The sequence below is a fragment of the Abramis brama genome (genome assembly GCF_963993115.1).
Source record: "Abramis brama genome assembly, chromosome: 4".
Taxonomy (NCBI): domain Eukaryota; kingdom Metazoa; phylum Chordata; class Actinopteri; order Cypriniformes; family Leuciscidae; genus Abramis; species Abramis brama.
In genome coordinates, this window is record NC_139966.1 from 37,071,321 (window position 1) to 37,084,136 (window position 12,816).

The following is a 12,816-nucleotide window of genomic DNA, read 5'->3' on the forward strand; positions in this document are numbered from 1 at the left end:
TTTGTTTAATATTTGTTATTATGTGTGCAATTTTCTTTATAGGTGACAAATATTGGCCACGAATTAACAATAGGCCTAAGCGAGAATGTTCTCGTTCCCTCATCGTGCACAATATAATTCATTCCCTCATTCATTTGCTAAATCGTGCATACTATCTATTAAATGGTCCCTGCTTTTACTAAATCGTGACGTTTTAAATGACAATAATTAGGTGCCTTAATAAGTTACAAAAACAAATCAAAACGAATGAAAAATATGTACTCCCAAATTCCTAATTCGTAGCCATGATATCTGCATGCTGTGTGTTAGCCTAGTACATGTTAGCTTTAATGTGAGGAAATGACTATGAGATAAGGTCATGCAGGATGTTTTAATGTTTTTAATTTGATTTGGTATAAGTGAAATTAATAATGTTAATACAAATTAATTAACTTTAATTAAAAAGTAATTTTTCTCTTTCTTTTCTTAATTGCAGGATATTTCTCGGGTATTTTTCCGCTGCTGTAAACCATTTGAAAGGGACAAAGTGAGAGACCGAACACACTCCCTTAAGTCCACAGGGGTACAGTGTTTTTTTTTGTATTGATTCAAGCATTTCAGAATGAACTTTCTTCAATCAAATCTTCATTAATTTTCACATGAGGTGGTTGTGCAAAACATGTAACTTTGCTACATTGAAAAGATCTGAACTTTTAAAACATTACAGACTGAAGCACTGGCACAGCACACAAAACCGCTCAATTCCTTGCCCTTACTCAGATTGTCCTTGTTGCTTAAGGACCTGGAGTGCACTTCACTCTCATTTGTCCAAAAATCACAGAGAGTCATTGGACTCTACACAGGCCTTATCGTTTAGGTGTCTGGTTTGTAATTCAGTTACTAACCATTCAGAAAAACAATACTTTGAGCACATTCGAGGTCATCTAAAAAAATATGAAACAGTGACCTGTGTTTTCAATAATTGTGAGTACAGTACAAATATATATTCAACTTTTGCATCTCATAAAAGCAGGAAGCATACTCCCCACTCACTTGAACATTTCAAACCATCAATCCTTCAAAATTACACTTGTCAAACACCTGAAGATACTGAATTGATTGTTGATAATAGTAATTTCTGTGAACCTGTTGAGGAAGAACTAGATTTTGTCAAAATAATCAACAAAAAGTTGGGTTGTCTTTTTATTAAATTAGAAAGTGTTTTTAATGTTTCTAATAAGTGCATTGATGAAATAATAGATGAATTACAATTTATAATATCAACTGCTTCAAGTCCAGTTATCAAACAGATTATTGAGACGACTTTAAAAAGTAATTGTTGCCATGTTGATGAGTCGGTAGTCTTAGACTTGGTGGAAAATCTTACCTCCCTTAATCCGCTAAATGCAGCTCTTGGGGTGGATGGACCTTTCCACACCTCATACAAAAGAGAGAGATTTCTGAAGGAGCAATTCTCTATTGTTGAACCTGTAGAGTACATACTAGATGAAAACAGCACATTCCAGTATGTTCCCCTTTTGCAATTGTTGTCACAGATTTTAGAAAGGAACGATGAGGCGCTTAGGAATACACAAAGCTCTAAAAGTACTTATGAATCCTTTTGTGATGGTTCACATTTCAAAGAAAGTATCTTTTTTTCTGGAGATGGTGTAAAAATCCCTATTATACTCTACATTGATGATTTTGAGGTGTGTAATCCTCTCGGGACATCTAGAAAAAAACACAAAGTTACTGCCGTTTATTGGGTGCTGGGAAACATTCGAAGTATCTCACGCTCCTCATTGACATCCATCTATCTGGCTTTGCTTTGTAAAGCAAATGATGCAAAGAAATATGGATATTCTCGTGTACTTGAACCATTGTTGACTGATCTCAAGAGCTTGGAGCAAGATGGTGTTTTTGTGTCCTCTTTTGGGAGATTTATCAAGGGCACAGTGTTCTGTGTGATTGCTGACAATCTTGGTGCTCATGCAGTTGGAGGTTTTCTTGAAAACTTTACCGGGTCATACATCTGCAGATTTTGTACGGGGTCACGTTCCCAATTCCAAGAGTTCGAGGTCAGATCTGGTGCATTTTCCCCAAGAAATAAACAAGAACACGAAACACATGTTCAGACAGCTTTAAGGACTGGAACCCATTGCTTTGGGGTGAAAGCCCAATGTCCAATTAGCAACAGACTGAATCACTTTCATGTAATATCAGGTTATCCTCCTGATGTGCTTCATGACTTGCTTGAGGGAATTGTACCAGTTGAATTGGCGCTGTGTTTGGATGTATTGATCAAGAAGAAGTATTTCACTCTTGCTGAGCTCAACCATCGAATCAAAACATTCCCATACAAATGGAGCGACAGAACAAACTCACCTCAAGTTGTTGCACCAAACTTTGTGTCTACAAGTAAAACCAGCATCGGTGGCAACGCCCACGAAAACTGGTGTTTACTGAGGTTGCTGTCACTAATGATTGGAGATAAAATACCAGAGGATGAAAAGGCATGGCAGTTGATAATGACTCTAAAAGATGTTGTTGATCTTGCTCTATCACCTGTCTTTTCAGATGCAAGCATCGGTTTTCTTGACAGCAAGATATCTGAACATCGACATAGGTTTCTTGAACTTTTTCCCCAAAAGAGGCTGCTTCCCAAACATCACTTTCTTGAGCACTACCCTCAGCTTATTAAAGACTTCGGCCCCCTGGTGGCATTATGGACTATGAGGTTCGAGGCCAAACACCGCTTCTTTAAGAAGGTTCTTCGGCAAACTGGTTGCTTCAGGAATGTTTTGATGTCTCTGGCAAGAAAGCATCAAACAATGATTGCGTTCCATTTGTATGACTCTGATCATGCAAGGCCTGCCATTTCTGTGACAAAAATGTCCAAAGTGCCACTTGAACTGCTAAATGAAGGAATAAAAGAAACCGTGAGAAAACAATTGCCCAATGCCACTGCAGTACACGTGACAAATAAGGTGGAGTATTTGGGTACAGACTACACTGTTGGAATGATGTTAGCATTTGGCTCAACTGGAGGATTACCTGACTTCGCAGAAATTATTCAAATGGTTGTTGTTCAAGATGACCTAATTTTTGTTGTCAGGCTGCAAAGTGCCTGGTACAATGAACATCTCAGGGTTTTTATGTTAGAACCCACTCGTAATATTAAAGTCCTCCAACAAGCCCAGCTAACGGACGTTTATCCACTGGCAGCTTACACCATGGGAGGAAAATCGATGGTGTCTCTAAAACACTACATTTGCATTAATTAAAAGGTTATGTACCCAAAATTATATTACATTATTACGAGTCATTTTCATTATACAAAACTGCTATGATATTTTTTTTTCTCAATAAGAGTGTGCTTGTGTAGTAGGCTTGGGCGGTATTCGAATTTTGATACCGTCAAACCTCCTCCCTATTTTACCGGGGTATACGGTATTACCGTGACTAATTAAAAAATATGACATAATGGGCTCAGACGGCATCACCAAACTGTTGGCTTGTGCCTACACCGTTCAGAAACTGAATGCCAGATTGGGCAAAAAAAAAAATTCAAGCCGTGCACGTTGTGTCTGAGTCCGGCCGACGGCATTAACTGTTATTATGAGCCCGAGCCCACCATTATTCAACATATCTGTGTGCGTGCAACAAGCAAGAAGTGCCTTTGTAATCCGGTGACGCGTGTCCATTGATTTTTATTAATAAAACTTTTCTGCAAAGATGGAAGTTGACGATCGCCATCTCTGTAGTGAACGCGCCTATAGAGAGAAATGCACATTATTGATTATTTAAGACTATATTTCTATTCGTTTTGAAATGTTTCATTTAAAGAAATTGACGATCGCCATCTCCATAGTGAACAATAGAGAGAAATGCACATCATGGATTACAGAGAGTAGGCTAGTTTATTTCTTTTCGTTTTGTATGGTTTCGTTTAATGAAATTGATGATCGCATCTCCGTATGAACGTGCCTAGAGTGAAATGCACATCATGGATTAAATAATCAGAGTGGCCTTTTTCTTTTCGTTTTGAATTGTTTCGTTTAAAGAAATTGACGATAGCCATCTTCTGTGAACGCTATAGAGAGAAATGCACATCATGGATTAATCAGAGTAGGCTACCGTATATTTCTTTTCGTTTTGAATTGTTTTGTTTAAAGAAATTGACGATCGCCATCTCCGAGTTTCGGTTAATTTATGAGATTTCAATGCAAGTGACCGCGGCATGCCAGCGCCCATCATGTCATGATTATATTAAATCCAGGCAATTGATTGATGAAAAATTTATTAAATTAAGATACAATTTATACAAAACAAAATTCGTTTTAAAGAGACCTTTTACAAAACGAAATTTATTGAAGTAGTCAAATCGTCTGACTCCCGATGCATCCTATCTTATTTGTGCAGTTCACTTTTCATAATCAACAAAGATGGAAAAAATAACATTATAATATTTTAACAAATACGAAAATTAATGCGCTTATTTAATGAACTCTAGAACAAAATGCATCCTGGCAGCAGTTGTTTCGGAGATGCGACATTAGGTTAGAGGTGTTTACATCTCTCTTGGTCACCTTTTTACAAATTTAATTTACAAATTGCCTCGTCAGTATTTACCGCCTCTCCCTTCTCATTCGGTTGGAACCAGAAATATTGCCAAACTGCAACCACACATAAGCATTTTTTAGGCAATAAATAAATTATATATATTATAGGCTATATAAGTGCCGGTTATGACGGTATTGAAACTGATAACGGTGCTATTTTAAGATCCCGCGGTATCCGATATTACCGTAATGCCGCCCAACCCTATTGTGTAGTATTTTGTTAATGATGATGATGATGAAAAGATTGTATTAATGTAATGAAGTGTGTGTGTGTGCAGGTGCATGTCGTGTAAAATATATGCAAGAGAAAGTAAGAGAGACTGTGGTAGCAGTTATGAAATTAAAATTAAGCAGCTAAATCCATTTCTTTACTTTGTTTTTCCTTTTAGGTTGAGATTGTGAAAAACCAACAATGTCCTCACCTAGCCCAGCTGTACTACGAGTAATTCTACAGGACCATGACGTACGGAAATTGTTCCTTCCAAATGGGATTCCAAACACAGTCGATGATCTTCTGACAATTGTAAAAGAGACTTTTCAATTGGATGGACATTTCAGTCTCATGTACATGGACACTGATTTTGGTCAGTTTTTTACTCTGACCTCTACTGATGACATTATGAACAAGGGCTCAATCAAAATCGTTCGAAAAGTAGAAGAGCCATCAGTAATTTTGACACTGACACCGGTTTGTGACTCTGACATCTTAACTCCAAGAGATTTGGATCAGCATTCTACAGATGACCAAGCCTCAACCAGTTCTAGAGAGACATTGCGATTGGCACCATCTGAGGGTCGCACGGAAAAGTGGCCAGAAAAATTTGAAGTTCCAGAGTTTTCCTTTGATATTGAAAGAGTTCTACAAACTGGAAATCAAACATATTTTGAAGATGGTACTCTCCTTCAAAATCATAGTGTGAAATCTGACATCCTGCAGAAGCTTGCTGAATCCATATTTAAATACACTGCATATCCCACAAATCTCCAGATACAGTCAGTCATAGAGGCTTTGATAGAAAAGAATCCATGCCTGAAGGAACCTGGATGTTTTTCAGGGATGTACGGCTGGCAACAGAGTCTGAAATACAAAATGGGCAACTATCGTTCTAAGTTAAGAAACCGAGAGCTAGCCTACCCAGAGCTTGCAGTTAACACCTTGAAAACGAAGCATCCAAATGAAAGAGTTCCTAGCAAGAATGTCAAAAAACCAAAAAAAGCTGAACTGAATTATCTTCCACCACACCCTAACGGGGAATCCCTTGAGAGTCTAGAAAATGAACGTCAAACTTTGCTGGAGGAAATCAAAAAGAAAGACAATCAGAGAGTCATTGCAGAGAAAATGTCTAAAACATTCTCATACAGACGACATGAATTTGTCAATCTCAGCCCACCAATTAAAGATTGCCAGGAGAGATGGCCTGCTTTATTCACAGAAGCACAGGTAAGTTACATTATTGTAGGTGTTATATTTTGATTGTTTGATATCCATATAAGGATTTTTTTCTGTATGAATTATTTAACTCTTTACAGATTAAGGAGGAATTCCGAAGAATTACTGCTGTACCCCTGGAGCAAACCTTTATGTACAAACTAGATGGCTACACACCAAAAATCTTGGAGCTTTTGAAAGCTAAGGGAGGTGTTGCAGGAGTCAAGATACAGCCACGGCTCAGTGCATTGCTTCAGGTATGCAAAAAAAGTAGCTGTATGAACAGAGGTGTAAAGTCCAGGGTCAGAAAGTAAAAGTCCTCAGTAATTTCAACGCATTCTCATCCTTGGACGTCACATACTGACCCTTGTGACATTTCGTCTACATCGAACGCACATGGCACCCTTTAGCGTCAATATGACACGCACAGGATATGGGTAGGTTTAGTTCTGGGGTAGGTTTAGGGTTAGACCGCTAGGAGGCGCCTCCTGGCTCATTTCTATCTGCGTCTCATATTGACGATAAAGGGTGCCATGTGCGTTTGATGCAGACGAAATGTCAACAGCGTCAGTATTATGACGCCTTGGGATGAGAACGGGCTGGTAATTTGTTCCAATCACCTGGATTTGCTAATAGCTGGGTTTCAGTCACGTGCACGAAGGCAGGGCGATTTCAGATGGAGGGCAGGAAGTAAACATGGAGAATACGTCTATTGAGTAAACTGTTGCGGAGTGTCCGTATTGTACCTTTATCAGAGTTTTTTTTTTTTTTTTTGACCGTCCGTTTACACATTCTTATATCCGATTCATGTGTTTACACTTGCCATACTATCTGAAACATCGCGCATGCTTAAAGGGTTAAATTCTCTTGCACAGATGGGCGGACGCGAAATATGCTTGATCCTAGCTCTGCGATGTATGAGAAGTTTGCCAAACATCACCATGATTTTGAGGCAAAGGAGGATGAAAAGTGTCATCATTGCACATATGCTTCAGTTATTGTGTGTGAGAGATCTCAGGACTGGTGGGAGCATATTGTGTTTAATTCACGAGTTCACACTTACATACAATTTGGGGGGGTAAAGTTTAATGCGTATTTGGCGTGCTGTCCGGTGGGAGGGCTCCGAGTTCGGACCGAACCCAGAGTACTCCCCCCGTATGTAAGTGTTTAGGACTAGAAGTGTGGAGAAGGGGTGGTGGGAGGATGCTGCAAAACGGTCAATGGATTGAGGTGAGACTGCTGTGTGTATATGAAGAGTTCAGATGCAAAAGCCTCTAAATGCCATTTGAAATTTTCTTCTAGAATGATAATTTTTATCAAGCTTGTATATTTAAGTTCAGTAATTTCACTTAAATGATAATTAATAGGTAATCTTTATTTCCATTTAAGTGAAATTATTGAATTTAAATATACGAGCTTGATAAAAATGATCATTCTATAAGAAAATTTCAGATGGCATTTAAAGGCTTTTGCATCTGAACTCTTCATATATACCTCTTCCCATAGGTTGGTTTTACGTGACGTCACGCTGCTGTATCGCGAGAGCGCGGAATTCAGATGGAGGGCAGGAAGTGAAATAGCTGAGGATCTGCCGTCTGAAAAAATGCCAATGTGTTGTGTAGTTTACGGCTGCTCTCAGATCTCAGAATCAACAGATCTCGGTCCCCATTGACTACCATAGTCTATTATAGTCAATGGGGACCGAGATCTGTTTGGTTACAAACATTCTTCCAAACATCTTCCTTTGTGTTGAGCAGAACAAAGAAACTCACACAAGTTTGGAACTTGTAAATGATGACAGAATTTTCATTTTTGTGTGAACTATCCCTTTAACAGACTCTGCTCCTCCCGACCGCAGACGTAACTTGTGTTAAAAATCCACTTTTTACGGTGTTGTTCTGTGAGCTTTTTACATTTCTCACCTTTATGAGTGACAATCTTCAGTACTCTATAAAAACCCTTTCCCTTTTCTTGGTTAGAACGATTGGAGCAGCTGTAAACTACACAAAACATTGGCCTTTTTCAGACGGCAGATCCTCAGCTATTTCACTTCCTGCCCTCCAACTGAATTTCGTGCTCTCCATTGCAGCAGCGTGACGTCACGTAAAACCAACCTATTAGCACAGTTTTTCAGCCAGGAGAGAGAACTAATTAGTGAAATCAGCTGGCTGAGTTCATGGGTGGAATAAACATGGCAGGACTTTTACTTTCTGATCCCTGGACTTTACACCTCTGTTAATATTCTGTTATGTTGATTTGTGTAATGGCTGCTAAAATGTGGTGGTCATCAATTACAAATGCTGCTCGATGACACCCATTCCTCCACACTCTTCTATCTGTCCCTCCATCTGTCTTTCTGTCTATTTTACTAACTGAAACCCTTCAAACAAACAAACATTTTTAAAATGTTTACTTTTATGAAATCTTAAAAATTGAAAAAAGGTTGTCAAATGACAATTCTTTAGTATTGATTATTATAAATAAATCTCTTCACAGGGCCACACCATTGAGAAAAAACGAGATACCGTGATCCGCAGTCTCATTGAATATCTGGGTGAGGTGGAGGAGAATCTTTTCAAAGACTGCAGTGTAAGTCCCAGACATGTTATGCTAATCATTTCTATCCAATCTGCCACATAAGATATTCAAAGTGTTAGAAATGAAAAATATTTATGAAGATAGTACACCCAAAAATGAAAAGAGTAAATATTTACTGTTAAAATTTTAGTTCAGATTTTTAGCTCGGCTTTCATCAAAATTATCTTCATTTGTGTTTTGAAGATGAGAAAAGGTCTTATAGGTTTGGAATGAAATGAGGTTGAGTAAATGAATTAATAAATTTAAACCATTCTCCTCAAGTGTGTGTTGCATGTGGTCAGTGTCACCCCTGGCAACAGTCATCAAGGCAACCGGCCCAAGAAACTCAGTGATCCTTGTGAGGGGTAGATGCTGACTCCACACAACACACTGGATATTGGGATGTTTATTGGTTCGGATGTTCAAACAATACAAGTTTGGGTAAATAAGCCATCAAATATTTCATCCAAAAATATAAATTTGGAACTTAAGTAAAAATGACTAATTTCCCAATCACTGAAGACCAGTCATTCTCATATTGGTGACACAAGACTGCAAAGCCTGGTAGGCTGCTCCAGCCTGTCATGTGCAAAGAAGGACATTTTTTCTTTAATGTTTATACAACATTACAGCTTATGAGGGTATTAACCTTTTAAATGTGCTTTTCCCCTCATCCTCCTGGATTGCTTAAGGATGGCAATCAAGAAAACTTCGCGGAAGATGTCCTGAAGATTCTTGTCCATGGAAATGGAGACGGAGAGCCAGTGGTGTCCATTGTGCTTGAAGGAAGAAATGTCCTAACTAAATGTGGAAATACTGTGAAAGCTTGTGCTCTTCTGATGGGACTGATTTATGCCTTAAATCTTCAATATCCCTCCAAGCTAAAGTACACATTTGAGGTTTTCCAGAAGCTGTTTCTGGATCTTGATGGTCTGAAGCTCTCTCCGAAAGTGCGATCTTTGAAAAACAAGCTGCTTGCTTGAAATGTTTCCCTGGATGTTCATATGGCATTTATCTGCCTTTTTGACTCTTGATCCATAATGTTCATTGTGTGCTGCCTTTACATTTATATTTGTATTTGTTGTTTACATAACAGATGTGCATTCAACTGAGATGACAATGGTTGCCATCATTTGAGAAAACTGTTTTGTACAAATGTTTTTACATTTACAAATTGCAGGATTTGTATTTCAGTTTTTTTATTAGCTTAAACGGCTTTCTAAATGTATTGGGTAAGGACTTTATGAGTTTTCTTTTTAAGGGTAGGGGCTTGGTTAGCAATTTGTGACAGCAGTTTATTAATGTCATGTTTTGATACTGAAATTTAGATTGATCTCGATTTAATTTACATGTTTTTGTACTGTGGATGTTAATAGGCATTTATCTGCCTTGTTGACTCTTGCTCCAAAATGTTCTTTGTGTGCAACCTTTACATTTATATTTGTATTTGTTTTTAACATAACAGATGTGCATGCAACCGAGTTGATAATGGTTGCCATCATTTGAGAAAACTGTTTTGTACAAAAATTTTTACATTTACAAATTGCAGGATTTGTATTTCAGGTTTTTTATTATCTTAAACGGCTTTCTAAATGTAGTGGGTAAGGACTTTTATGAGTTTCCTTTTTAAGGATAAGGCTTGGTTAGCAGGTTTAATTTGTGACAGCAGTTTGTTAATGTCATGTTTTGATACTGAAATTTAAAATGGACTTAATTTGCATGTTTTTGTACAGTGGATGTTCATAGGCATTTATCTGCTTTGTTGACTCACTCATTTTGTGACTGCAGAACTGTACCCTTGAGGAAAAACCTGCTAATTGTATTTTGCATTTAATGTATCACTGAAATGTTTCAGTATGCTTATTGCTTAATAAATTAATCTTAACAGCACATTGTCACAGTATTATTTTGTCAGATTATACAAGTAACATTTAATTTAAAATAATTTCCAGCACTGCATAAAACAAGTAAAATTTATTTAAAATATCAAGTGGTTTTACTTAATTATATTAATTACATCAGATTTGTAAGTAAAAATTACTCAATATAATTTAACAGGCCAAGTTATTTGTACTTATTCACTTTGTGAATTTTACTCGGCTTAGTTAAGTAGATTTACTTAATTTCCATCATTGTGAAATTTACTTGAAAAAAATTCGTGCAAAAACTTGCCTTATAAAAATTGAGTAAATTCTACTTATTGTTTTTCTCAGTGTAAAACGACTAGAAACTTGGTGAAAAGAACAACGCTGGGCACCGATTTCTTGATTGCTTTTTACCAGACTGAATTCTTTGATTAACCAGCTCTACCTGGAAGCAATCATCCTGTAATTATTTGTAATTAATTATACAAACTTAATAAGAAAATAAACATGCTAATCATCAACCCACACAGGATGTTAAAAAAAAAAAAAACACCCCCAAATTAATTAAATAAATACACAGATATGATAACGAATATAGAAAAAAAAACACCCAGAAATCAAGGTAAATACTGAGAATTTAAATATTTTATACCATTTCAGCTGAAATAAGCCTCACATCTTCATTTAAATCAAAATAATTTGATTAAAATGGTTATGATTAGGTCTGGAGTTGGAGTTTGAACAATATCCAAGCAATCTTTTTCCCTCTGATTTCAAGGATAGGTTAGGGTTAGGTGACCTATGATATTTTATAGGAATGTGGTTCCAGGACCAACCAAGGATGCTAAATCACGTTGTGTGAAGGACAGAAAAAAGTCAAAAGTGAAATGGTCAAACTTGCTGTCTAGTGCATGTTTAAATAGAAAAAAAATGGAAAAGTAGCGCAGTAAGCATTCTGTTTGATAGGGCCCCTAATATCATTGTTTTCACTGAGAAGACGATCCAGCATTCCAACACGGCCTGAAACTTGCACCAGGTTCATCACATATCCATCATATATCCTGAGTGTAGATGAGCATTTTAAGCTCAGGCAAGTTTTGTATGTTCTCATGAGTATTTTTGCAACTTCAATACATGCCTTTCTAGCACTATAGCTGAACTGTGATCGTCTTTATTTCCATCACAGTACCATTATCCCTGACCTCATATGGTGCACAACTCCTAGTTATAGAAAACGGTTGTGTTCAAGGTTGGAAGATAAAGCAACTTACAACTCACAATTGTAGTTTTGTTCACTTTGTTCATCTGCTCTGCTAAAAAAAAAACCCAACAACATTTAGTCCTGGTCCGCTTAGTGTTCACAGTGGCATTTTACTGAATTGTCAAAACACCTCTCAAAATGCTTGCTATGGATGCGAAAAATGCAGAAAATCGAACCCGATGCAATTTTTTTTCTGATGGATGAAAGTTTCGGAGGCAGTGTGTAAACGTGATTGACATAAAGTGAGGTCGTATTTATTTTTCACCGTGCGATAATTTCGGACTCAATTTGCAAGGACCTTAAGTTTGGAAGCGAACCGAGACTCATCTTTTCAGCAATCTCGGTCCACTTATGGTGGAGGTCCACATGGTTCGGATGGCAGCGTTCACACTTATGAACCGCATTAACAGAGCAATCGCACCAGGGTTCGTTATAATCGAACCAAACATTCCAAGTGTGAACACACCCTTACGTTCAGTTTGAGCAGTTCAGGAATAGCCATCAAAGATTACAGTATGAGTTAGTACATTTATGTTATTTAATGTCTGTGGTGCAGCCGGTAATTAACTGTAACTTTACAGGAAATCATGCATTGCATATAAATGTATTAGTATTTTCATGTAACTCTATTTCATATCTCTACGACAGGAGGAGAAGGAACTGAGAAGGAACTCCATGTTTTCTTAAAAACACCCATACCAAGAGTAGTGTGATCCTAGTATGGTACTTTGATAAATATAAATATGTTTTGCCAATTTGCTATTATTATGGAGAATACTGGTCCTATACCAGCAATTATGAGCAGCTTTTCCCTCTAGAAGCAAACAGAAGCAGCAGCTGTCAGTGGTTTGAGTGAGAAAATTCCTTGCTAATGTTATGGCCAGAAGAATACTGGCTTACACACAAGCTCTGCTATTACTTTTTTTACTAACAAAATTCGAAAAATGTCTGAAGCAACCTTTTGTTAATCAACATGTTTGTAATTTTGAAGGCTGCATCTAAGCTTCATTAGACAGCTGTCTACCTAAAGACATTAATAGCCACAAAACTGGCTTCAAATTCACAGAATGTATTTCAGCCTAC

General features: G+C 37.4%; 2 protein-coding genes across 2 annotated transcripts in view; one reads left to right on the forward strand and one right to left on the reverse strand.

The window, feature by feature from the left end:
* The window catches only part of LOC311081015 (copine-8), a 138,321-nt gene that overhangs the window by 99,658 nt on the left and 25,847 nt on the right, over positions 1-12,816 (reverse strand). The window lies entirely within an intron of this gene.
* Positions 511-10,484, forward strand: LOC311081016 (sterile alpha motif domain-containing protein 3-like). Its single transcript, XM_084111355.1, has 5 exons — positions 511-562; positions 4,991-6,042; positions 6,132-6,287; positions 8,527-8,619; positions 9,300-10,484. Exons 2-5 carry the CDS (start codon positions 5,014-5,016, stop codon positions 9,588-9,590), a joined length of 1,569 nt encoding a protein of 522 aa, XP_083967481.1. The 5' UTR covers positions 511-562; positions 4,991-5,013; the 3' UTR covers positions 9,591-10,484.